This window comes from Eucyclogobius newberryi, unplaced genomic scaffold (assembly GCF_026437365.1).
Source record: "Eucyclogobius newberryi isolate DKJ021-1_F unplaced genomic scaffold, fEucNew1.0.hap1 SCAF_1, whole genome shotgun sequence".
NCBI lineage: Eukaryota > Metazoa > Chordata > Actinopteri > Gobiiformes > Gobiidae > Eucyclogobius > Eucyclogobius newberryi.
The window spans coordinates 13,823,186-13,845,410 of NW_027315723.1; the positions used below are offsets into that span (position 1 = coordinate 13,823,186).

Consider the following 22,225-nt stretch of genomic DNA (forward strand, 5'->3'; position numbering starts at 1 on the left):
TCCAGATCCACAAAGCACATGTGGACTGGTTGGGCAAACTCCCATGAACCCTCGAGCACCCGATGGAGGGTATAGAGCTGGTCCAGTGTTCCACGACTGGGACGAAAACCACTCTGCTCCTCCTGAATCCGAGGTTCGACTATCGGTCGGATTCTCCTCTCCAGTACCTTGGAATAGACCTTACCCGGGAGGCTGAGGAGTGTGATCCCTCTGTTGGAACACACCCTTCTTGAACAGAAGGGCCACCACCCCGGTCTGCCAGTCCAGAGGCACGGTCCCCGACCGCCACGCGATGTTGCAGAGACGTGTCAACCAAGACAGTCCTACAACATCCAGATACTTTAGGTACTCAGGGCGGATCTCATCCACCCCGGAGCCCTGCCACCGAGGAGTTTGCGAACAACCTCAGTGACTTCAGCTTGGGTGATGGATGAGTCAGCCTCCGAGTCCCCGGTCTCTACTTCCTCTTCGGAAGACGTGACTGAGGGATTAAGGAGATCCTCAAAGTATTCCTTCCACCGTCCGACGAAATCCCCAGTCGAGGTCAGCAGGCCTCCACCCGCACCGTAAACGGTGTTGGTGAGGCACTGCTTCCCCCTCCTGAGGCGCCGGACGGTTTGCCAGAATTTCTTTGGGGCCGACCAATAGTCCTCCTCCATGGCCTCCCCGAACTCCCCCGAAAGCCAGAGTGGCCTGATAGGCCTCCTTCTTCAGTCTGACGGCATCCCTTACTTCCGGTGTCCACCACCGGGTTCGGGGGTTGCCGCCACGACAGGCACCGGAGACCTTGCGACCACAACTCCGAGCAGCCGCATCAACAATGGAGGCGGAGAACATGGTCCCCAACTTCCCCCGGGACATGGGAGAAGCTCTCCCGGAGGTGCGAGTTGAATACCCTACTGACAGAGGGCTCCACAAGACGTTCCCAACAGATCCTCACAATGCGCTTGGGTCTGCCAAGTCTGTCCGGCTTCCTCCTCCGCTAGCGGATCCAACTCACCACCAGGTGGTGATCGGTTGACAACTCTGCCCCTCTCTTCACCCGAGTGTCCAAGACACGCGGCCGGAGGTCAGATGACACAACAACAAAGTCGATCATTGACCTCCGGCCAAGGGTGTCCTGGTGCCATGTGCACTGATGGACACCCTTGTGCTTGAACATGGTGTTCGTTATGGACAAACCATGGCTAGCACAGAAGTCCAATAACTGAACACCGCTCGGGTTCAGATCAGGGAAGCCGTTCTTCCCGATCACCCCTCCCCAGGTGTCACTGTCATTGCCCACGTGGGCGTTGAAGTCCCCCAGTAGAACAACGGAGTCCCCGGTCGGTGCACTGTCCAGTACTCCTCCCAAGGACTCCAAGAAGGCCGGGTACTCTGCACTGCTGTTCGGCCCGTAGGCCGCCACAACAGTGAGAGACCTGTCCCCCACCCGAAGGCGGAGGGACGCGACCCTCTCGTTCACTGGGGTGAACTCCAACACGTGGCGGCTGAGCTGAGGGGCTATAAGCAAGCCCACACCAGCCCGCCGCCTCTCCCCGCGGGCAACACCAGAGAAGTGGAGCGTCCAGCCCCTCTCGAGGAGATGGGTTCCAGAGCCCAAACTGTGCGTGGAGGTGAGGCCGACTATATCTAGTCAGTATCGCTCAACCTCCCGCACAAGCTCAGGCTCTTTCCACCCCAGCGAGGTGACATTCCATGTCCCCAGAGTTAGTCTCTGTGTCTGGAGATCTGGTCGCCGAGGCCCCTGCCGTCGACTGCCGCCCAGATCTCTCTGCACCGGCCCCTTATGGATCCTCCTGCGGGTGGTGGGTCCACGGGAGGGCGGCCCCACGTCGCTCCTTCGGGCTGTGCCCGGCCGGGCCCCGTGGGGTAAGACCCGGCCACCAGGCGCTCACCATCGAGCACCCATCCCAGGCCTGGCTCCAGGATGGGGCCCCGGTGACGCCGATCCAGGCGACGTAATCGGCCTTGTTTGTGAACTCATCATAAAGGGCTTCTGAACCGATCTTTGTCTGACCCGTCACCTAGGACCTGTTTGCTTTGGGAGACCCTACCAGGTGAAAAATTTGAGCATTGTTCTAAGAGCATTCTTTTTAAAGGGAGAACTGCAGACACTTTTTTTTAACATACTGTATTCATCATATCCATTTTTTTTTTCAAACTGCATTCAGAAAATCTAATGAATTATTATAATTTCTCCCCTGAATGCTGTTGACCTTATTCTGCCCCGCCCACTTCATTTCCCACGTATCGACACTTCCGCTGTAATCGCACTTCCGGTCGAGCGTAAACTCCATTGGTTCTGGAGGTCGCCAGTTCTATGTGAACTAATACAACCAGAAGAATGATTATGTCGTATGGCGGCGTCCAGACGTGCTTCTGGAATGAGGTGAATAGAGTAAGAGTACAATTACATTATTCATTCTTTTTCATGTAGGATCCTCCTCCGGCTGCCCAAGGAGAACACCATGCTGTTGCGCCACCTGCTGGTCGTTCTCCATGGTATCCACTGCAACTCTACAGAAAACCAGATGACGAGTTTGAACCTGTCCATCTGCTTTGCCCCCAGCCTGCTGTGGCCTCCGCGGGCCGCACACAGGCCAGAGGTGGAGGGGGAGGGAACCAGGAAGGTAGAAACGGTTCCAAACTAAAATGTAATGGGGCGCTCACATTTGGCTCACATGATTGTCTTTATGTTGTCCAATGAGTAAAATGCCATACTGTGTGTCATTTGGAATGTTCCACAATTTGGCATTACAGTCCCACAGTATGACGAACCAATAACACATGTGTGGATAATCTGGTTATGTCAGTTATGATGACACCCTTATGTTAACAAACTTTTAACAAGTATGATTAATTATAGTATTTTTTTAGATCTGTGAGTTGGTAAAGTTCATGATTGAACACTGTCAGATGATTTTTGGTGAAGATCCGTGCTCGATGTTTGGAGGACCACCACAGAGACAAACTACTGAAGAGGAGGAGGAGGAGCCAGGTAAAACAAACCAATCATATAATACAAAAATATTATTTTGAGTTCATTTTGCAGTTTGGTTTCCAAGAACTAGATAGATTTTTTTTTGCCAGGTCAGGGTTACAATGTATAATAATAATAGATACTAATTGGAAGTATAGATACTGATACTGGTCTTGACTCTTGAGCTATATTAATATCAACTATATAAACTAGTCTGAAACAACACTGTACTTATTATGAAACTATTATTATTTATGGTAAATAATACATGGCCTAGTCTAAAACAATGTTTCTTAAAGGAAACCGATGAGGCAAAATGTACTTTTAGGAGCTATTAACCACATTATAATTGTTTCTCCTTCTCATTAAACCACTGGAAGTTGTGATTAGAATGATTCATACGCGTTTGCTTAATCTTTATTCTCCTGCGGCCAAGACACCATTTCTGTCAGTCAAGGTTTTACCGCTCCCAAGGTTTCTCTCCTTCACACCTACTGCTGTTTACTTACTTTGTTCTGCAATTTAATTTTCTTAGACAGCGACACGTGTAGGATTTGGCACAAATGAAAACAAAAATCTTCTGCTCTGAAGCTCTCCAAAGGTCGACATAATGTAAAGAGGCCGGTGCAAATCAACACTGTGGTTTTCCACACAGAAGTCAGCAGGCTTGTTTTTAATCAATGTTGCAATTTAAGATGTTCAAAATATAACATGATCCATGGATGTCATAGATTAAAACTATATGGAAGACAAATGCAAAATGCATTCAGCAAAGCCCAATTGTGGAGTAGCCAAAGTTTCATAGGCCACTTTATACTGATCCGGAAAAACCATTCAAAGTTCCATTGAAAAAGAAGATGTCTAAGAGTCATTCTCAGTCTAAGAATGTCTTTTGGATGAAAGTCGAAACGTCTTAAAAAAAAAAAGTCCAGATGCGATTTTAATGTCAATGTGCATTAGGAAATAAGCCTCAATTATGTACACAAAATGAATCCCAACAAATGTATTATTTATTAATGTTTTTTAAATTATTTGGGGCTAGTTCTGGTTAGAGAAAATCCAGCAACATGATTTATATGTCATGTTTTAATAATAAAAGATTTATTACAATCTTTGTATTTTCCCGTTTTGCTCCAGAATCTTGGCAGTATCCCTTGACCGACTCTTCCTACGACAGTTTGGAGAATGAATTGGACAACAGCAGCGGAGGCTCCCCAAGTTTTACTCAACGCAAAATAGATGTTCACCACCACCAGCCTCTCCAGGGCAGCCTCGATTCCATTCTGGCATTTAGCGACTACGATCAAGAAAATGACGCACAAAAGCCACAAACTTCCTCCAGTATAGTAAGACATTACCATATCGAGAAACAAGGTGGCGATAGCGTTATATACAGCTCAAAACAGGACTTTAAACATGTTGATTCTTCTCCGTCTTTGGACACAAGACACCGACCGAGGAGGAGATCAGAACCTGCTGTTACATATATAAGGAAATTACAACCTTATGATTCAAGTATAGATGATTATGATGATGAGCAGCCAAACAGCCAATCAGATCTGAGAGATGAGTCCAAGGGGCAGGACTTTGGGTTTGACATGAAGTATTTAGCCCTCGAAGCCAGCTCGTCAAGTTTATCTTCAACTCCTAACTCGCCAGCTCCAAACTACTCATCGCTGGATTCACTTGACTCTTTAAACTATGATAAATCGCAAAGACAGCAAGTGAAACGATTTGTTACAGATGAAATTCCAGTGACTATAATTGCAACACCAGAGCCAGAAGAACACTGGGCAAAATGTTCTCCCCCTAAAGACGTGGGGACTTCGAAAAGTTGTGGTAATCTTCATCCAAATTCGTGGTTGAAAAAGGATTGGAGGTTGACGTTAAGCCATAAAGAGCATTTGAAGAAGAAGGAAGAGAAAACGGGGGTGAGTGACCTAATCAATTCAAATAACAGAAATGCATAAGTGAGGTAAGAGGTAAGTAATTCCGGAGGTGGAGATTAAAGTGCAATCATTGGGGTTAAGAACAATGTCTCTCCTAAGATGCATTACAATATAACAATTTGAGTCATTGGGTCATACTTTCTTTTTGTTTCCCCCAATTGGATTTCAGAACTTTAACTTGTCATATAAAAGCATGCCCAAAAACTAGCTTGTAAACGTTTTTTTTAAATTGTAATATCAAGTATAGTTTATAGTTGTAGTCCAGGCCTGGCTCAAGGTTTAGAACTGGTCAAGGTTTAGGTCTGTGTGAAGGCAGCCTTAAAAATGCATTGCCACACCAACTCCACACTAACAAAGTGTCGTCTCCCTTCAGAGTGTCCAGACCAAAGCGGGACGAAGAGGATCCAGAGACCAGGCTCCAGAAGAGCAGGACAGACGCACCAGCCTCTGTGAAGTCAAAATGCCTTCACCTTCTTTGTTCTACCGGCAGAGTGGGCCCGCACTGTCCCTGTTCAAGAAGCAGAGATCCACTGAGGAACAAGGCAAGTGTGGAATTAGTCACATCGGTACTTCATTATAATAACTACACCTTAATTATCCCTAATAAAGCATGAAGAAATACTTTTTTTATAATGAACAAAAAGTTTAATAAGTGTGATTCAGACGACTTAATTCAGGGGTTAGGAGTTACTTAGTAGTGACCAGGTGTAAAGCATTCGAAATAAACAATTAGTTCACTATGAATCAAGTCTTTGTTTATACTTTATTAAGGGTATAATAGTTTACTTATTATAAAGTATAAATGTTGTCATTATTTCATTCAATATTTATATTTTTGTAAATACTTTCTACAGTTTGACTTTATTTTACAACACACCAAATTCCCTACCACCTCCTTAACGCCATGTCACCAGTGCATCACCTTAGTTTGTTAGTTAGTGCTACCTTCCATCTCTACTCTTAACTATTACAGTACAACTACAACTAGGGATGCATACCTAAACCCGCGTTCAGGTTCAAGTCCGGATTCGAATCCAGAGGTTTAGGTTCAGGTCCGGACTCATTAGGTCCGGACCTAAACCATGCCATATTTGCATAATGTTATAACAGCATAACACAAGCTACTTGGCTAAATTAAGTTGAAGACAGAACAAGGACGACTATCAAACACAAGGCTTAACTGCAGATTGAAATAAACTCAACTTGTCTGCTTTATTCACTGTTTTTAACAGAAGTTACAACTTACAAATCACAAGTTACTAGCTAGCAGCTAAACTATAGCTTAACAGTTAACACACATTACTTGAGGAACAACTCAAGACTCAACTCAACAACAAGAGCATGTTGAGTATTGTTGACAGGGTCAGTCTGGGTCAAGGGTCAAAGCAGCTGTTTCATCTGATACAATGTTTTGCCTTTAGACACATTTCCACTCTTTAATGTTCAGATCCAATGGCATCAAAAGTCAGGTAAAAACCTTCAAACAGACAATACACCAGTGTAAATAATTAAGTCACAGTGTAAAATAACAGAGTTACAAAACCTAGCATGAAAGTCAAGGCAAGGCAAGTTTATTTGTAGAGCACATTTCATACACAAGGCAATTCAAAGTGCTTCACACAGCAGGAAAAATGCATTAAAATCACCAAAGAAATTACAGAAACAGAAATACAATAAAATTAACTAAATTAAAAATTATCAATCCAACTGATTGTCTAAACTAATAAAATCACAAACAAAAGAGAATAGTGCAAAGAAAATCCTTTCAGTCATATGCGCAGCTAAACAAAACTGTTTTTAGCTTAGATTTGAACATTGTCAGAGTTGAAGCCTGTCTCACATCTTCAGGAAGACTGTTCCAGATTTTAGCTGCATAAAACTGAAACGCAGATTCCCCATGTTTTGTCCTGACTCTGGGCACCAGCAGGAGGCCGGTCCATGTTTAGTCCTGACTCTGGCACCAGCAGGAGGCTGGTCCCTGAGGACCTCAGAGTCCGAGATGGTTCATATGGCGCTAACATGTCCAAGATGTACTTTGGTGCTAGGCCATGGAGAGACTTGTACACAAGCAGAGCTGCTTTAAAGTCTCTTCTCTGAGCCACAGGAGCCAGTGCAGAGACCTGAGAACAGGACTAATGTGATCATACTTCCTGGTTCTAGTCAGGACCCGAGCAGCAGCGTTCTGGATGTACTGCAGCTGTTTTACAACTCGTTTGGAGAGGCCAGTGAGCAGTAGTCTAATCTACTGGAGACAAACGCATGGATAAGTCTCTCTTATAAAGCAATCAACTTAGCAGTATCAAAAGTAGAATATGAAAATATTTTACACAACAAATCAAAATAATACCTCATATTAGCAGCATTAAACACCAGACCATATTTAACAACTGTAGAATACAAATACAAAATACTATTTCAAAATATAAACTCAAATTAATGAATGCAGCAATTAAGCAATATTACTTTGACTTTACTTTGTATTTACTTAATACCAAATACATCACACCACAACATAACACTTAAGTTATTTCATTCATATTTACACCCAGAGCAAAGACCCAGACAAGGCCACGCTGACCCCGCCCCTTTAACACGTCACGCACGCAGCACATTAACGATCACAACTTCGCACGCGGCGGCCACAGCTTAAAACAGTTCAAATAAAGCCAGCGATCTTACCCGCTGCCGCTTCAATGTTCACATGTGGACACACGGTTCCGCGCAGCTCGACACGTACGAGGCGCTCCCGTCTCTCCGTCTTTAAACTTATTTCGCCGGCTTCAACTTATGCCCGGAAGACTAATTAGGGTCCGTGTGCGCTATGGACGGCGGCGCATGGTAGTGTTTACGTCTTTTCCAGCGCGAATTTTGCGATCAATGGAAGGTTTAAGATGGTCTGGATTCTAGAACAAAAAGGATATAGTATTTGAGTGCTATATTTTATATGAGTCCATATTTCGGTTTTTGGACCTCCAGATCCGGTCCGTCGTAGCTGTACGCATCCCTAACTACAACCTACCCAGAAGCCCTCCCTCTGACTGAAACAGACCACATACAGTACTCACCTGACCTTCCACCACCTACTTCTAAGATAAATGTATCATGTCACCCATTCCACTAATCCTAAATAGCGTAGGCCTGTTGTGAGGTCTACTTATGTTGCCTATTTTCTTGTGAGCTACTTAAACTTGGGTAGGCCTACAGTTAAGCCTTCCCATGTTTTCAATTTGACAAATTTACTCAGCAGGCCTACTTATATTGCCATCATATGTTAGACCTACAGTTTAGTTTGACTGATTCTTCTTGATGGTACGTTAACTAACAGTATATATGTAAAGACAGTTCTACTTAAATATGGTAGGCTCGTCAGTATGACAATTTATATCCCCCATTGTAATTTAAGCCTACTCAAGTTTGGGTGGGCATGTCTTTAGGTCCTAAAACTTGACAATTGTACGGCTCTGTTCCCCTCCAGCTAACCCCAGGCTGTCCCAGAGGCGTGGATCAGAACCAAGTCGGGGTCTCGTGGACCGGGTCTCAAGTCTGCGTAGGTCCCGCCTCCCCAGTGACCCAGGACTCAAAGTGTCAGAGGTGGACAACAAAGAGGTCTCCATGGAAGCTAGGTTTTGTCTTTCCCCTAATTCCACAAAAGCAGTGAAGGATTATTTCTCTTTGCATCCGCGCAGTAATCCCCAGAGCAGCAAACAGGTGGCGCTGGCCCTGGTGGAGAGCCAGAGGGAGTGGATTAAGAGGTACAGTGAGCCTCAATCTGAACCAGACTTTGAGCAGTTGCTATCAGCAGAAGAGTCTTACGTTTAATGGATAATCACAGCTTCAAATTAACAATTTACATTTATTTCTCTGCATTTCTCCTATTTCATGGATGTAGATTTATGTTTCTATCCAAGTCATTTAGGAAACTAGTTGGATGAGTCTTAAAACAAGTTACTTTGGTCCTTGAAATTAAAATAAACGTTGTCAAAACTACAAGTACATACAAATATTTTCAATTGAAGTCCAACTGCGTAACATTCCAGCATGTAGAAGCAAGCTTGCTCACAGTAAGTATGTACGCATGTTTTGGGTAACACTTTAGAATAATTACACTTATTCCGGTCATAGAAAACACCAGCGGTCTTGCTACGTATATTCAGGGATGGCACCCCTGCAGCAAATAAAGATATTCACTAAACTCTGTTCACCCCTTAAGTATCTGACTATGAGGCTGCCTGTGTCCAATGAATGAAAAGGCCAAGAAGAGTTGATGTGTCTCAATTATTATTTCATCATTATAATACAGCCTTCACCCATTGGCAAAAACTGTACCACTTTTCATGACATACCAACATTGTGAATAAAGTTATGTATTATGATACAGTGCTCACTGGTAATACATTTAAATGACCATGTCTTTATCATTTCCATGATTCCACTAACTTTTTGACTAAATTGCTTGATGTTGAATAGGCCTATACACCATGTAATAGTATGTTTATGTCTATACACCATGTAATAGTATGTTTAGGCCTATACACCATGTAATAGTATGTTTAGGCCTATACACCATGTAATAGTATGTTTAGGCCTATACACCATGTAATAGTATGTTTAGGCCTATACACCATGTAATGGTATGTTTAGGCCTATACACCATGTAATAGTATGTTTAGGCCTATACACCATGTAATAGTATGTTTAGGCCTATACACCATGTAATAGTATGTTTAGGCCTATACACCATGTAATAGTATGTTTAGGCCTATACACCATGTAATAGTATGTTTAGGCCTATACACCATGTAATGGTATGTTTAGGCCTATACACCATGTAATAGTATGTTTAGGCCTATACACCATGTAATAGTATGTTTAGGCCTATACACCATGTAATAGTATGTTTAGGCCTATACACCATGTAATAGTATGTTTAGGCCTATACACCATGTAATAGTATGTTTAGGCCTATACACCATGTAATAGTATGTTTAGGCCTATACACCATGTAATAGTATGGTATGGTGCATGTACCTTTGGAAATAATGAAGGTACATTAAACCATCCTTGGAGGAAAATGCAACCCCCATACGAAGCATATTTACCATCCCTTAAAAAAAAAGTCTGGGGCGAGCACTGAACATGAATAAAGACTTAATTCCTAGTGAACAAATAGTTTGTTAAGAATGATTTAGGCTTAGTAACTACTTATATAAATACACTAACTCTAAATGCTTTTGAACTTTTACAATGCATTCTAACATTTTTCAACTGGAGATAATTTATGAAATAATTGAAATGCTTTAATTTGAGTTTATACACATTACTGTTTTGTAATCATCTTTTTAATAAGGCATTTTCCTTTTTGGCTTCACAAACAAATGGAAATTTTAGTTTCTATGTAAATGCTTTTAATACTCCTAAAGACAAATAATATGCTATACGTTGACAAGTATAATTTTAACTCCACTCCTTTGGTAAGATAAGGTAGGGCCTGTTTAATAATAAATTTATCAGTGTGTATTTTGTACAATAAATGTTTGATAGGCCAAAGTAACCCATGCAATGTTTTTTTACCTGCTGTTGCCTTCCAACATTTTAAAAAGCCAAATATGCTAGGTCTAACATGAATATTACCTATTTTCTTGAAAGTACATTTGTGAAACTAACTAAAATTAGAGGGTATACATAACACAAAATGGCACACTTGCAAAAATAATGTGCACACGCTAAATACTGAGCACAAAAAACATTATTCCAGCTATTATTTGTGGAGTGATAAGTCGATATAGTAATGATCCTGACAGGCCCATTCTTAATGTGAGCGACTGAGGTACATAAATCATTTGCATGTCAGTGACAAGCAGGTGGTGGACCCTCTCAACAGGAAAATTACATTGTGATTGTGATCGGAAAGGCTTGTACTTTGATGTGAAAAAAGATAGCATTTAATGCTAGATATTTTACAGTTACTGCCATTGCCTGCTTAAATGCTTTTGCTTAAATGTTTTTAAAGTAATATGCAAATTGTTTGGATGAAAATACTGTCTTCAGTCCTAAAAGAAGAGTTAGTTTTAGAGCATTTGTCATTGAGACATTAAGACATAGAAACGTGCCTTGGCAGAGGTTTTTGCTCTCCGAATGCATTGAAATTTATTTTTTGAACACTAATACATACATTTGTATATTGCATCTTTGTATATGGTTTGTTTTAGATACAATCTAATACATTGCAAATAAGCCATACATTTATTGCATCAGTTGGCATTATTTGTAATTACTAATTTGTCTGAAATGCTGCTTTGTACTTATATTTATCAATTAAAGAACTATGAGCTAATAAAGTATATTGTAAAGCACTGTTTTTATCTTGCCATGTTACATGTCAACAAGTGTTAGTTAATTAAATTGTATAACATTTTGTGGACTAAATTGATCGTATTTAGAAACATACGGGATAAAAGTATAACAAATAAGTGGAATTGATCTTTCTATTTTGAAACAATGGCTGAGCAACAAAAAAGAATCACATTTTTAACTACTGCTAATAACATCTTACTAGAATGAACCACACGAGAGCTACGATATCACCTTATATCCTCCACCAGGAAAGTAACAGATAGATTACGCTTTATATTCTATTATATCTCACAGTAATACAAACTGAACAGATTCACCACAGCCTTAGAAAGTGATTGGCTATTTATTATGATACTATACAGTTAAACAGTGCAGTATGTACAATCACTAGGTTAAATGAATGTGTTATAATGGATATTTGATGAAATGGACAAGACAGTAGTAATAATAATAATAATAATAATTAGGGGTGCACCGATATATCGGCCCAGTTAAAGACTTTTAAAAGCTCTAGAAAGTTTTATAGCTCGTTTACACCACAGCGTCTAAGTGTCCAATTTACATTCGAAGTCTATGAGGCGTGGACCCACGCCCAGGCGTGACGCGATGTGATGCAATTCCCACAATTTGAGCATTCAGAGCATCCAGAGCGTCAGCTGCAGAAAAGCTGGACAAAGCTGAACTTTTTGGCAACCAATCAGATTGCGCTGCAGTGACGTACCTACACATTTCACTATCCGAAAGAAGGACCAAAACAAACCCTGCTGCGGTAAAGATCATCCAGCTCTTGGAGCAAATTATGATATTCACTAAACTCTGCTCACCACTCGCTGAACCTGGTCTGTCATTGGACCAAGAGAACAGCCACACTGGAAAATACAACAACTCCACTGCGCATGTGCGCTGGACGGCTTGGACGCGCGTCTGCTGAGTTTATTTTTTTAGATGCGTCCATAGCATCTGCCTTCAAATGTACAAGCTTCAAACTCGGGCGTCTGCCGCTGTGTCCAAATTCACCCGAGTTGGATGCCTGAACATTTGAAGGCAGACGCTTTGGACGCGTGTCTCGCCAGCAGGCGTCCACTGCACATGCGCAGTGGAGGAGTCTTTCCCAGTGTGGCTGTTCTCTTTGTCCGATGGCAGAACAGGTTCAGAGTGGTTTTGGTGTCTTTACTTTACAAAGTACGAAAATGGAGACTATCGGCTCGGCGGCCTCTCTGGGTCCACCAGATACTTCAGAGCAGAGGTTATTTGCTCCAAGAGCTGCTTCTGGATGATTCAGGGTTTGTTTTGGTCCTTCTATAGTAAAATGCGTAGGTACGTCACTGGAGCATAATCTCTGATTGGTTGCTGCGCCGCATCGGCAGCAAAAAGTTCAGCTTTGTCCAACTTTTCTGTGTTGAACTCCTGTGCCACATTCCGATGCTCAAAATGCAGGATTCGCGCCGCAAATACGCGCATCCACATAGACTTTGAATGTAAACTGGGCGCTTTGTGAACACTGAGGAGGAGAGACTATCACTGCAGCTGTTACAGGAGCAATACGAGGATGACACATGGACTGGAGAGGTTCAGAGAGACACTTTAGTCTGATGATCTAAAAAAAACAAAACAGTAAATTCATAAATTATAAAATCATTATATAATTATATAAGCATTATAGCCAATAGCCTACCTATACCTTAAAGGTGGAATGGATGATTTTTTTGACCAAATCTGAGGCTCATTTCCTCGTGGACTGCCAATTAGTCCTGCCACGTATCAATCATAGAACGCACCTACCGCTCACCTGCAGCCTCGTGCGGCTCGTCCCCATGAGCAGCACGTTTCCGCATGTCTAAGCACATTGATCTATCATAATATAGTTCCCTCAGTGTACGGGACAAAATTAGGACGGAGATAGACTGTTCGAGCTGACTCAGAAGAAGACGGAAATCTACAGGAGACGAGAGATGCGACGCGATCCGTCGGGCTAATAAACAAACGCACGTGTATGTTGTATCAGTCCGCACGGGGGAGTGGCATGCGCACTTCCACCTGCGTTCTCAAATCGCCGAAAAATCGTCCATTGCGCCTTTAAGTCTCATTTCCTCGTGGCGTGGACTGCCGATTAGTCCTGCCACGAATCAATCATAGGTGTCGGTCTAAAATTTCCATATCGGTGCACCACTAATAATAATAATAATATTAATAATAATAACAACACACATACAATAAAATAAGTGCAGCAGGTTTAACATATTAAAGATGCCTTTAAAACCAAGTGTTTTTATGTCCAGGCCCCGCTCAGTTTGTCCCAGCCTCCCTTTATAATAACTTTTTATTAGTGTTTTGTTTCCCATGAGGGTGCACTATGTAACCTTTCTGTTCTCCATCTGCTTGTTTCCATGGAGATGTTTTTCAAGGTATTTTTGACCAATAAAAAACACTTTTTTACAAGATAGATGTTTATTGATATACTACAAGCAGGTATTGGACCTCCTCCAGAAAAGTTACACAGTGAAACTTTATGGTACAACGATACGCAAAGTTAAATACAACTACTTACAAGATTAGAAGATACATTTTAGAAGTCAATTTCATAACTGACAAAAATTATAGATTTGACAGCCAGTTATTATTTTAGCTATTTACCATGTTTAGCTGTGATGTTGGAATAAATAATTGTAATATGACAATAGATTACATACAGTGCATCCGGAATGTATTCACGGCACTTCACTTTTTCTGCATTTTGTTGCAAGACTTTTTCCAAAAAGGATTAAATTCATTATTTGCCTAAAAATTTCACAATACCCCATGAAGATAACTTGCAAGAAGGTTGTTAGAATTCCTTGCAAATTTAATACAAATAAAAAGTACATAAGTATTTGCCACAACCCTCGAGCTCAGGTACATGGATTTCCCACTGATCCTTGAGATGCTTCTACAACTTGATTTGAGTCAAGTTTAGTTGATTGGACATGATTTGGAAAAGCACACAACTATAAGGTCCCACAGTTAACCGACATCAGAGCACAAACCAAGTCATGAAGTTTAAGGAATTATATGTAGACCTCAGGGACAGGATTGTATAAAAGAACCTAACTTGGGAAAGGTACAGAAGTGCTTTTTTATTTAATTTTTTTATGAATTTGCAAAGAATTCAAAAGACCTTATTTCAGGTTGTCATCATGGCGTATTGTTTGTAGAATTTTAAGGCAAATAATGAACTTAATTAATTTTGTCTGAAACAACAAAATGTGGAAAAAGTCCATGGCCCGGATGCACTGTACATCAACATCAAGTGATATTTCTATATAATAGTGTTTTCCATTTGAGTACAGCTACTTAAAAATATACTTTCCAAAACCAACTCATTCATGGGACAGGCACATGTAGAATGTGGAAAAGAATTGTAACGTTTTTGGGTTACAAAAAACAATAAAAAAGGCCAATTGATTACAAAGGCAAATATGAACTCAAGTTTAACTTTACAGGAAAAAGAGACCAATAATATGAGTATGTTTATTATCCATTCAGAAGTCACTTTGTGTAGAAAAACGAATAAATCTATTTGTACCAAAAGTCAGGAAACGGGAGCAGCAGATGGACCTACCCTGGGCCCTGGACACACTGAACATGGCGCCCCCTGTCTATGCGGATGTGTAACTACAGCTCACAGTTTTTATGAAGAACCGTCTTTGCTTTGTCTGATGTCTGCTACACTTTCAGGTACACGCGCCACCATTCCCTCCATTGATTTGGTCAGGCAGATCTGGCAACCCAACCGAGACCTAGACAAAAAATGACCGTATTTCAATAACACCGTTGACTTTCTCTAGGATTAGAGGTGGGCAATAGGATGTCAAGATTATTCTGTAATCTATAATCATTTAGGTCAGGATATAATCGTAAGAACTGAAAAATTATAATCACGAGAGTTCTAGAAGCCAAAACAAAGAAGATTGTAGATGGTGGACCCCCACCAGAAAGCTTAACTGTATTGTTCAATCTTTACAGGAGACAGGTGAAAAGGAAGACTCACGTGTCTGTGAGGCCGTATGCCAAGTCCAGCATGTCCATCTCCTCGTCTGTGACTGGCCCCAGCGCCTTGTAAATCTCCTCATCAAAGATTAAATGACACGTGGAGCAGGCCAGCGTCCCCTCACACGCTCCTAATGAGAGTAAAGAGTGTTTATTAGACATGAAAGCTAAGCATGATAAGGGGGTGAAGATCATATATTCAGCAATTTGTAAAAACTGTGAACCTATCTCCCAACAGCAAAGACGGCATTGCACTGAATGTGTAACCTTGCCAGCAATTTCAATGAGTAAGAATCCATCTTGTTCGGCTCCCGCTGATATGTTTGCAGTCCGCACCTGTGGTTTAAATGGCCAATCACATGACATTTAGGGCCCACAGGAACCAACAAAGGCTGCAGTCAAAACAACTGAACCCAAACAAACATGGCGGGGGTATTTCAGCAGAAATACTAACTTTTTTGTTTTTGATTCATGTGAAGAACTCAATTCAGAGTGCGACACAGATCAATCTGGCATGAGCCAGGGTACTGAATGTGAGCTGTACTCTGTACTGTTATAACTACTGCACATAAACATTGACTTTTCTTTTGGCCACTGGATACTTCTTGTCAAAAGTTATTACCAATTATCGCTTTCATTTCACTGGTCAAAATGTAGCAATATCTCATTGAACATGGTCATTTTTGTATTTCATTTTACTTTACATTTCCCTTTTTCAAAATCATAATCTAATAATTCTGCAAAATCCAACTTTTTCCAACACTTTCTCAGGTGAAATCCAACAGAGCAAAGATTTATGGAGTTAAAGAGACAGAAGCAAAAATAAAGATTTATCAGCAAGACTTAAATGAACACGCTCTGGTTACACAGTACTAACCAAATCCATCAAAGTCCAGGTCCTCGTTGATGACCACGTCAAGCAGAGAGTCTCCAGGAGAACCTTTCACTGTAATCTGCTCTCCATCTCTGTTCACAAAATGCACTGTCACCTTGTTATCCGCCCTGAGGAAATAAAATAAACAATGTCAAGCAAGCAAAAACCTTTTTTTCTTGCATCCCTCCTTCAGATATGATATAGTTTCTCATTTTGCTGTCCATCTTTTAAAAGAACAAGGCACTTTGCACATCGGTGTAAAGAGTGGTGCGTAGGATGAGGGGGGCGAGTCCCACACACCAATGTCTGTCCTTTTGAAAATACCATTTATAAATGTTTTGTGCTTCCAATTACACTAGCTTCCAATTGAGATTCATTGTTGAGATTAATTTTACAACCCTAATAGACCATATTTGCAATTATATACGGTAAGAGGAGGCAGATCATTTGCTGTGAAAACCCCACAAGAAAATGCAAAATGTAAAATCACTGCACTGCAATGTTGTTTGCTATTCACAGCATATTAAACAAATAATTAATGGCACAGTAATGTAAACACAAAAGCAGGGCAAATAAGACCAAATTAACTTAAGTGAGTGTTTCTGGTCAGTCTAAACAAGCAGCGGATCAACATTCCTCATCTGCTTAAAGGTTAAAGGCTTTTGAGCTAAGTCTATATGGCACCAGACTCAATATGTTGAGAGTTTTTCTGTCCATGTAATTCTTCTTCCAAAAGTGGGAAAATATACATTTCAAAAGAAAGGTGATCATGGCCAATCATTTGAAAATTTGGGAAAAGAAAGATGATACAACATATATATTCAGATATTCACAATTATTGACAGCATGAACAAACAGTGAAATGCTTATACCACTATGCCTCTTCTAGAATGTGACAAACTTAAATACAACTTTCTGACTGATAAAGTAAGAATTCATGAGAAAATAACAGCCAGATAAAAAAGCACTATACATTTAGGTTATAATTTTGGCGTACTCGTTATAGTAAAATTAAATGTGACTTTACTCGTTTTAACAATTAAAGGCAAGGCAAGTTTATTTGTAGAGCACAATTCAATTCAAAGCACTTCACACAACAGGAAAAAATGCATTAAAATCTAAAAACAAATATATATTTTTTTTTTAATTGTGGGATTAAAAAAAAAAAAAAAAATAATCTTAGCTTTGAACATTTGGCCATTTGGAGTATTGGTCTGTCTCACATGTTCCAGATTTTAGTTTCATAAAACTGAAATGCAGATTCCTTATGTTTAGTCCAACACTGATGTAAAACATTTAAAATAAAACAATGATATTCGAAATTAAGTGGGACGAACTAAAGCTTTATGTAATCCACCTCAGCGCCAGAAAAAAACACTTAAAATGAAATAAAGAAAAGCTGCTTCCTCCAAGTGTCTTGGTGGTTTTAGGGTTATTTTTGCATTATGGGATTTAGAGCATTTTAATGCCCTGAACTTTGTCATTAAAGAATAGTGCAAACTCATTACACTTGGATGTGGGAATCAGTTCTAACGGCAGCTGAGCCGGAGGGTTTGTTAATCTGTTTACTGTGTTGAACAGGACACGCGAGTTGTTACTGCAGCTTCCAATTATTTCAGAGAAATATTTCCCTAGTTCTACAATAAAATGTGGTTGTTAGGGTTTGTACGATGTACATTTTCTTTCTGTGCAATGGTGTCCAGAACATTCAAAACACTAGATGTAACAGAGTTCAACAAGTCATTTACATTAGAAAATGAGACATTTTCAAAGTTGATTATTTTCATAAACAGTGCACCTGTGTCATCACTTATGTGTCTCCTCTGAACAAGCATCAAGCTCTTTAGCGTTTCTGTCACAAATATTATCAAAATGCACATTGAAATCACCTGTAATGACCAAACCATCAAAGTCTGTGCATACGACTGAAAGCATCTCAGTAAAATCATCAATAAAACTTTGGCAGTGCTGGGGAGGCTTGTATAAAACAATGAAGAGAATGGATGGAGACCGTTTTAGCTCCATTTTAAAGGATACATACTCAAATGATGAAAACACCCCAAAGGACAACCTGTGGTCAAAAGATTGTTTTCTCGTGTTTTAGATTCAAAATTAAAGGCTGGTGGAGCAGATTCTATTAGAACTAAAATTCCTGTGTTTTAGTCAAGCCATGTTTCAGTTAAAAACGTCAAATCAAATTATTAATTAAGAGTGATTGTTACATAATTATCTGACTAGTTTCAGTGGTACTGGGCCTTATCTTTTCACAGGGAATATGAATCAAATTTCTCAGATTGAGCAGCCTGACTCTCGTCATGTTTTTCCATCTGTACGATGTGACTACAGAAAAAGCACTAGGACTTTTTTTTGCCATATGGCAGAGTCCTAGTTCAAAACTCCAAGGCCAATTCTCTCATTTGAAGCCGTATTTTTCTAATGTTACCTAAAAAACAAAACAAAAAACATTTAATGTCAGCAGCTAAATCAAAATAATATAAAAAATTTACTAGTAAAATGGTCTTGTATTTGCAAATGATTGACTTGGTAACTTGGCTCACTACATTTTTATCAATGAATCTACATCGCCCCTGTCCAAGTTTCCTCTTGCAACTTAAAAACAAAACATGGCTTGTGTAAAGGCTAACCACCCACAACGCTGACGTAAATCGACAAAAACTCAATGAACTCGGGGTTAAGGCTGGTGCCATTGACCCTGAAAACAATCTATTAACTACAGGAATGTCAACGTGTGGTGTTACGATTATTTAGAGAAGAAACAATGGGAAGATCAATTAAGTAGAAGACAGATTAAATACTCTTATCTTATTTGTTTGCCTCCAAGGGGATTGCTCTGCCTGAAATGTTCTTCAGTTTGCCAGCAAACGTATATATCTTTTGTTTTAACTATTAAATTTTCCATGTTTTTATTACTCAAAAACCTAACCTGGAGTGTCCACCATGAAGTTAGTAAATCTTTATATTCCCACATTTTCATTTGTTCCCTTTAGTGGTCGCTGATGACTGGAGCCTATTCTAGTGACTTTGTGCCTTTTGGGCCAGATCTATAACTGCAATACATTGAAACACACTAAGCAATTTATATTCTATTCTTCTTTGTATGAGAGCTTATTACATTTTAAATTTCACTTCACCGTTATTTTTGTACAACATGTATTAATCAATTTGTAAATATTGGTTTCAAAATGTTACTATTATTATTTATATGTCAAAAAAAAAAAAAAAACATGTTTTACACTGTTCACCACAAACTCATTTCTGTTTAGCCTATCGTAAGATTGAAACTTAAACATCAATATCTGTTTAATAATATAGCACAAATACATACAACTTGAGTGGGAAGAAATGTGATGAAATTGTAGAGGTGTAATTATAAAAAGAGCTTAATATTTAATCAAAATAAGTCAAACATGATTTAATTGCACATGATAAAGTAATATTTAAATTCTTATCTAGATAATTCGCTCACACTGAAAAGACATGTAACCTTACTGGTCATCTGTTAGGGGTGTCCAAACGATTTTCACCGAGAGCCGGATTTTGAAACTTATACGGAGCAGAGAGCCACAAACAACCAGAAAATGAAATTTAGCATTTTACATTGTTTCGATGAGCCTTTAATAAGACTTTATTTACTATATTTACTTTATATTGTATTGGTGGTTTAACATCCAAATGCTTGAATTTGTCCAATTTTACAGTAAAAAGTACTACGGTACTTTTTGTTGTTTGGACCAACTTGGCAGGAAGCGGGAGGGCCAACAAAAATTGGTCTGAGGGCCGCATTTGGCCCCTGGGCCGTAGTTTGGACATTCCTGTGTTAGACAGTGTGAATCATGTTTTTAGTTTTATATATATATTTTTAGTTTAACACTGTCAAAAATCATGACAAAATAGTCTTCTTAAAATATTACCAACAACAATTTTACATCCCTACAATTTTAACAAGCGATTTGGCCCTGGGACTGCTGCCTCTGCACTATCCTTGAACACATCCTTGGACCTGGAGTTGATGTAATTCCAAAACCTTGTACCTTGTGTAGTGTTTAGTTTGTGGTCACAATTTCTCCTGGGAAAATTAACTTATCTTAGCGTATGAGCAATGGCCCTTCAAGTCAAAACACAAATTGATAGCGAGTTTGACACAATAATAGTAGTTTGATTCACTGAAATAAATATTTCAATGCTAATACTTTTTTTTAATAAAATAATTTATTTAACAACTTGTTGATCTGCTGTAAATATAAACTGGATTGGAATTTAGTGATTGTATGTGCAGTTAACTTAATATTTTGACTTTTTCCATTTTTCTTATCTATCAAGTGACCATATCCAGATGGCAAATCATTTGAACATTTTCCATGGGGCTGAAACATGTGTTAGCTAATTTAATTTGTGACTTGAACAGAGCTGGGACTACATAAAAATAGCAAAGCAAATTTGTAAAATTTGTGTTTTTGATGAAAACCCTATTTTTCTCTCTAAGCACATGCTATCAAGATGTCTTTAAAGAGGCATAACTTAAGCTTTATCAGTTAGTAGAATAATAATTGGTAGATTAACTGATTAGAAAATGAATTGTTAGTTGCAGCCCTACATGGAATTAAGCAATACTTGGATTGTAAATAGATGAACATATGCTTAAAAAGTAACAAGTGTGTTCAGAGTGCACATTGTCAACAACAACAACATTTGACAGAAGATCGAAATATGGACTAATAAACGAATACAAGAATCCCATGAATTCCAGGATATGTTTGTATAAGTACAACAGCTGTTATAATGAATATATAATAAAAAGTCCGTTTTGCAGTGGACCTTATCCAAATAATTGTAACTTTTCCAATTAGATAAGTGAAATTGCTATAAGATGGCAGTACATTGTGCCGTCCTACATATGTAACATCTAGTATGACATTACTCACCTCAGTGGTTGTGTGCTGGAGGTAAAACTTTTAGGATTTAGATGCCAAACTGAAGGAGAGGAGAGGGCAGCGGCCGATCTACGTGAATATTGCGCCAATCTTCTAAAAGCTGCAACTAAAGCCATAATAATCACAAAAATACTAAATCTATGAGAGGAAAGTCACTGCTGAAGGAGGCACACTCGGTCAGAAAGTGCGCTAGGCTAAAAACCAATGCTAGCTGGTGTTTTCAAGCCCATGAAAGTCAATCAGTCAGTGTCACGTTCATTGCGCAACCTGCAACTTATGCAAACTCATCCAGAAAAGCGAAAATACTACGCCACGACCGAGAGGGCAAAGAAAAATAAACAAAAGTGCAGTTTGAAGGTGGTGTCAGAGGGCACGATGTTCACGACCCGTAGAGGAGAAGAGAAAATAAACTACAGCAGGAGCCGACGGGCCGCTTCCTGGCTCAAAAGACACGTGTTTATGAAGAGAGAGTTGTTTCCGGTTATTTACTTCAAAATAAAAGACGGGTATTTTTTGTCTGAAAAGTGATAGATTTTTCTTTTTTTAAACAATGAAAATGCACATAAATAAAGGTTTAACTTCATGGTATGAACTTCAAAATAAGAAGATTAAAATATTAGATTAATTAATAAAGTTAATAAAATAGATCATTCTTATAATTACACAGAGATCCTCTGAGATTAATTTCTAAACCAAAAGCAATGGTAATTATGGTGGTTAAGTAGTGTTTTAAATTAGGTTGATTTAATATTTGATTAACCTTTTTTGCTCAAATACCAATATTTTCTGCATTTAGGCATTTGTTTGCATGCTTAAAGGTGGGAAAAAAATTATAGCAGAGGCATCTTCAAAATACCTAAACTGAAATACAATTGATTAATATCAACTCTATAAGTGAGGCTGAATGTATTTTTTTGTGCAAATCTGCTGGAGAGGTAGTGATAAGATGAGATAAGATAAGATAATCCTTTATTGTCCACTCATGGGGAAATTTCATTGGTAGATACAGAGGAAAGGACAGATAACTTGTAGGAAGTTTAAAAAACACTATTAATAGAATAATTAAAAAAAACACTCTTAATAGAAG

At 39.5% G+C, this 22,225-nt stretch overlaps 2 protein-coding genes across 2 annotated transcripts in view; one reads left to right on the forward strand and one right to left on the reverse strand.

The window, feature by feature from the left end:
* LOC140363303 (rho GTPase-activating protein 20-like) overlaps positions 1-8,899 on the forward strand; it is a 40,790-nt gene extending 31,891 nt beyond the window's left edge. Inside the window, exons 13-17 of the mRNA XM_072449796.1 lie at positions 2,441-2,633; positions 2,881-3,001; positions 4,121-4,947; positions 5,306-5,474; positions 8,408-8,899. Coding sequence (XP_072305897.1) covers positions 2,441-2,633; positions 2,881-3,001; positions 4,121-4,947; positions 5,306-5,474; positions 8,408-8,751 — 1,654 coding nt within the window. The 3' untranslated portion in view covers positions 8,752-8,899. The remainder of the gene's footprint in view (positions 1-2,440; positions 2,634-2,880; positions 3,002-4,120; positions 4,948-5,305; positions 5,475-8,407) is intronic.
* A 2,711-nt stretch (positions 8,900-11,610) lies between these two features.
* On the reverse strand, positions 11,611-21,568 carry fdx1 (ferredoxin 1). Its single transcript, XM_072465932.1, has 4 exons — positions 21,130-21,568; positions 16,190-16,314; positions 15,314-15,443; positions 11,611-15,062 (listed from the first exon to the last, which is right to left on the reverse strand). Exons 1-4 carry the CDS (start codon positions 21,252-21,254, stop codon positions 14,954-14,956), a joined length of 489 nt encoding a protein of 162 aa, XP_072322033.1. The 5' UTR covers positions 21,255-21,568; the 3' UTR covers positions 11,611-14,953.
* Between the last annotated feature and the right edge of the window lie 657 nt (positions 21,569-22,225).

What these genes read in the sequence shown, in the direction of transcription:
- fdx1 (XM_072465932.1), bottom strand. Translation starts at nt 21,254, where the DNA reads ATGGCTTTAGTTGCAGCTTTTAGAAGATTGGCGCAATATTCACGTAGA. An exon ending in CCTGGACTTTGATGGATTTG is followed by an intron (nt 15,444 to 16,189) that starts GTTAGTACTGTG and finishes TACTCTCATTAG; the next exon opens with GAGCGTGTGAGGGGACGCTG. An exon ending in GCATACGGCCTCACAGACAC is followed by an intron (nt 15,063 to 15,313) that starts GTGAGTCTTCCT and finishes TTTTTTGTCTAG; the next exon opens with GTCTCGGTTGGGTTGCCAGA.